At 45.9% G+C, this 3,961-nt stretch overlaps 1 protein-coding gene across 1 annotated transcript; it reads right to left on the bottom strand.

Annotated features, from left to right (window-relative positions):
* Nucleotides 1–201: 201 nt before the first annotated feature.
* On the bottom strand, nucleotides 202–1,305 carry LOC117056897 (rab-3A-interacting protein-like). Its single transcript, XM_033167591.1, has one exon. It carries the CDS (start codon nucleotides 1,237–1,239, stop codon nucleotides 202–204), a length of 1,038 nt encoding a protein of 345 aa, XP_033023482.1. The 5' UTR covers nucleotides 1,240–1,305.
* Between the last annotated feature and the right edge of the window lie 2,656 nt (nucleotides 1,306–3,961).

Below are 3,961 nucleotides of genomic sequence, written 5' to 3'. Positions count from 1 at the left end.
CCTAACCTCACAACGTTGTGACGATTGCTAGAAGGTAGGCAAAAACCAAATGGCTGGTGGCAATTTGCCAAGTGGGGGAAAAAAAACATCCTACCTGGCTCCAACATTATGTCGGCTGACATTTGTCCATAGCAAGGTATAAAAAAGAGGGTGGGTTGGGAGATCTGGTGATGGGAAAGAGAGGAGGGCTCCCCGGCCATGTCACAGTTTAAATTCCCACTGCTCACTTTTTGAGAAGGTCAAGCATGGAAAGATATCTTCCTGATAGATTTTATCCAGGAATGGGCATGCCCTGTCCATAGTGGGATCATCCTTCCAGGATCTGAATTCGTTATACAGAGCTAACTCGGCCTCTTTGCAGTCTTTCACAATTGGCTGCATCATGGCGACATCCTGGTTGCTGACCCCCATCGCACAGCTCGTACTTTTGTTCCTCACATGGCCTTTTTTGAAGGGTGTCTTTCCGCTAGATTGTAGCTCTTTTGTGGGCGATGTCAGCGAAGTGGACAGCACTAACGTTTTCAGGGCTGCTACTTCGGCCTGAAGAACATCAATTTTTCCTTGTGCTTCTTTCAGTTGTTTTTCAGCTGTCGCCTGCTTTATGTTCGCTTCCCTCACCATTTTGTGTGCTTCCTCAAAGAGGTTGGCAGTAAGTTCTTCCAATTCCTGTCCGAGTTGGTCGCACACTTTAGAAAGCCTCTCACATTCTTCATCTTTCAGTTTCAGCTCCCTCTGAGCTTTAGCAAGTTCCTCTTTTAATCTTTCATAGCCCTTTTCTCTGACTTCCAAAACCGATGGGCTCTGTAGGCGAGACAGACTATCTGTGCTCAGTCCCGAAACATCATCACTTCCTTCAGAGGAGTCTGTTATGGTTGCTCCCTGCAAAAATTCTCTCTCGGCATTGCTGCTTGCCTTTCTGGAATTATCATATTTGGACGATGCACCTTGGAGTCCCGAGGTAGAACAAGGAATGGTTTCTGTAACATTGATGCTGATACCTGATGCTTCTGCACAATTGAGGTGCCTAGGAGATGAATAGACGGGTTGTGTAGGAAGATCAGAGATGCTCAGGGCACTCGGAATTGGCGTGGAGCACACAGCTGAGGCATGAAGCCGGTAGATGACCGTGGGTGAGGTAGTTTGTTCAGAAGCACTGGATTCATACACTCCTAGAAGATCTGGAGTGGTGGGCGAGGCTAGATTCACTTCGTGAAAACCTTCCAGGGTGTCGTTGGCCATAATAAAAGATTCATCATATGAAGTCCTGCCAAGCCGAGCGAGACGCTTCCCTGCCGCCGCCGGCTCCCTGCGCTGCTCCTTCTATCGGTGGTGGCAAGTTTCTATCGGTGGTGGCAAGAACTAATGATCTCTCTTCCTAAGTCTGTACATAATGCTTATATAACCTGAAGGCGGGCTGTCAAAACTGTGTACTGTTTTATAATGAATTGTTGGGTCTCTGGACCGAATAAAAGATTTTATTTATTAAATTCGCACTGCCACGCCTCCAACCAGTGCTGATTGGACAGCAGGGCGACCAGTGACACGGCCGGGACAGCATCAAGGGGGGGGGGGATCAATCTCCCCGCCCTCTGTTGGATCACTGCAGGGGCCCAGATGCCTGGCCGCAACGCCAAACACCAGAAAAGGTGAGCAGACTAATTGCCTAGTGTTTTAACTGGGGTCCATTCTAAGGTGAGAAGTGCCCTTTTGGATCAGGTTAAAGCCCATCTAGCCCAGCGTCCTGTTCTCATAGTGGCCAGCCAGATCCCCTAAGCAGGACCTGAGTGCAACAGCAAATCTCTGTACTTGTAATTCCCAGCAACTGGTATTCAGGGGCATACTGCCTCTGACAGTGGAGGTACAGCAGTGTTTCACAAACTTGGGTCTTAAGCTGTTTTCAGACTACAATTCCCATCATCCCTGACCACTGGTCTTGCTAGCTAGGAATGATAGGAGTTGTAGTCCAAAAACAGCTGGAGACCCAAGTTTGGGAAACACTGATAGAGCATAGCCATAATGGCTAACAGTAATTGATAGCTCCTCCATGAATTTGTCTCATCCTCTTTTAAACTAATCTAGGATGCTGGCCATACCTACATCCTGTGGGAGCAAGCTCCATAGTTAATTATGCATGTGTGAAGAAGTGCTTTCTTTTGGCTGTCCTGAATCTTCCAGTGTTCAGCTTCACTAGATGGTCCCGAGGTGCAGTATTAGGAAAGAGGTAATGGGGGGGGGAGAGAGAATGTTCTCTGTATCCAATTTCTTCATACCAGGCATGCAGATTGAACATAGTCATTGTGACTACTAGCCATGGATAGTCTTATCCTCCATGAAATGCCACGTGAACCGATTTGTGGTATCTGGTCCTTAGCATACTGATTTTTGGCCACTGGTCTATGATAAATCATTGTTGTTGTTGTGCTTGTGCCTTGCATTAGCCATCCAGGTGCAATCCATTGTTCTTTTCCTTTGGCACTAAGGTAGATGAGCAGGGCTCAGGTGGAGAGGCATCAATGACTGGCAGATGGGAAAGAACCAGAGTGTTGTGATTAAAGTAGCTTCTGAAGGTTAATTTCACTTGGCTGGAACATATTTTGACATTGGCAGGGAACCTTATATTAGAATATGTTTTAATTATATTTGAAAGTCATTAAGTGACAACTCTGCCTAAGTGATTGTGCAGCTCTGCCCCACTTGGTTTATTTTTTAAAGCCTTTTACAACACACCCACCTCAAAGTAGGGGCACTGAAGTATGTAGCCTTCGGTACTCCTCAAAGTGCATAACATGCCATTGACAGGATTCTGTCAGTTTCCGTTTCTCCCCTTTCCAATCTTAAATTTTGTTCTGCATCAATTTGTTGTATTATTTTAAATGTCAATGTGAAAATGTGTATGCATTTGTGTGTGGTTTCCTTTAACAGAAACATTTTTAAGACAAAATTTTGTCTCTTGTGTATCTTTGCAATCAATTTCCCATAACAGAATGCATTTTTTCTAGTTTATTACAGTACACTTTTTTGCCTGAAGTCTTCACTAATATGCACATCTCTGTATGGATTCTTTGGTTAGATTACTACTGGTTCACAAAATCCAGGACATGTGAAATTCGTAGGAGAGCTGTGCTTTGCTTTGGCTCAGGTCAGGAAGTGCAAATTTTGTTAAGTTCACATTAAAGGCCTGGATCTAAATAAATAAATAAGATGCAAACCAGGCAAATATCTCCCCATTTCTGCCTATTCCAGAAATATAACTAGATTATCAATACAACCCATCTTGCTTTCTTGAAGCTCCTTTTTTACTACCAAAGTCTGCCTTTCCTCCAAAGAAATCCCCAATGTAGGCATGTGTGACATTCCCTGAATTATACGGGCCACATCTGTGCTATACATCTAACACTGTGTCATGTCACTTTAAGCAGTCAGGGCTTCCCGAAAAGAATCTGGGAGCTGTAGTTGGTTAAGGGTGCACTCCACCCCAGAATGCGCACCCCACCTCCAGAATGCACGCCAAGCCCCTGCGGGCAATGTGTCCTGCCCCAGTATGCATGCCACACCCTGCGGGTGGCGCACCCTGCCCTGGGACACGTACCAGCCCTGCCCCACCTGCTCCCTGCCCCTGGTGCCAGAGGATGAAGCTCTGCCACTCCCTCTGTCATCCCTTCTCCTTGTGTCCTCAATCTTTCCCAACATCAGAGTCTTTTCCGGGGAGTTTTCTCTTTACATGAGGTGGCCAAAGTATTGGCGCCTCAGCTTCAGGATCTGTCCTTCCAATGAGCACTCAGGGCTTATTTCCTTCAGAATGGGTAGGTTTGATCTTCTTGCAGTCCACGGGACTCTCATGAGATGCCTGCAGCACCATAATTCAAAAGCATCAATCAAGTTCACTGTTAGAGAGATTTTTAAGGAGAGCTTTGCTGGATTAGGCAAAAGGTCATCTGGTCCATATCCTGCTTCCTACAGT

Source organism: Lacerta agilis, chromosome 13, assembly GCF_009819535.1.
Source record: "Lacerta agilis isolate rLacAgi1 chromosome 13, rLacAgi1.pri, whole genome shotgun sequence".
Lineage (NCBI taxonomy): Eukaryota > Metazoa > Chordata > Lepidosauria > Squamata > Lacertidae > Lacerta > Lacerta agilis.
This window is presented reverse-complemented; position numbering and strand designations above follow the sequence as displayed.

What these genes read in the sequence shown, in the direction of transcription:
- LOC117056897 (XM_033167591.1), bottom strand. Translation starts at nt 1,239, where the DNA reads ATGGCCAACGACACCCTGGAAGGTTTTCACGAAGTGAATCTAGCCTCG.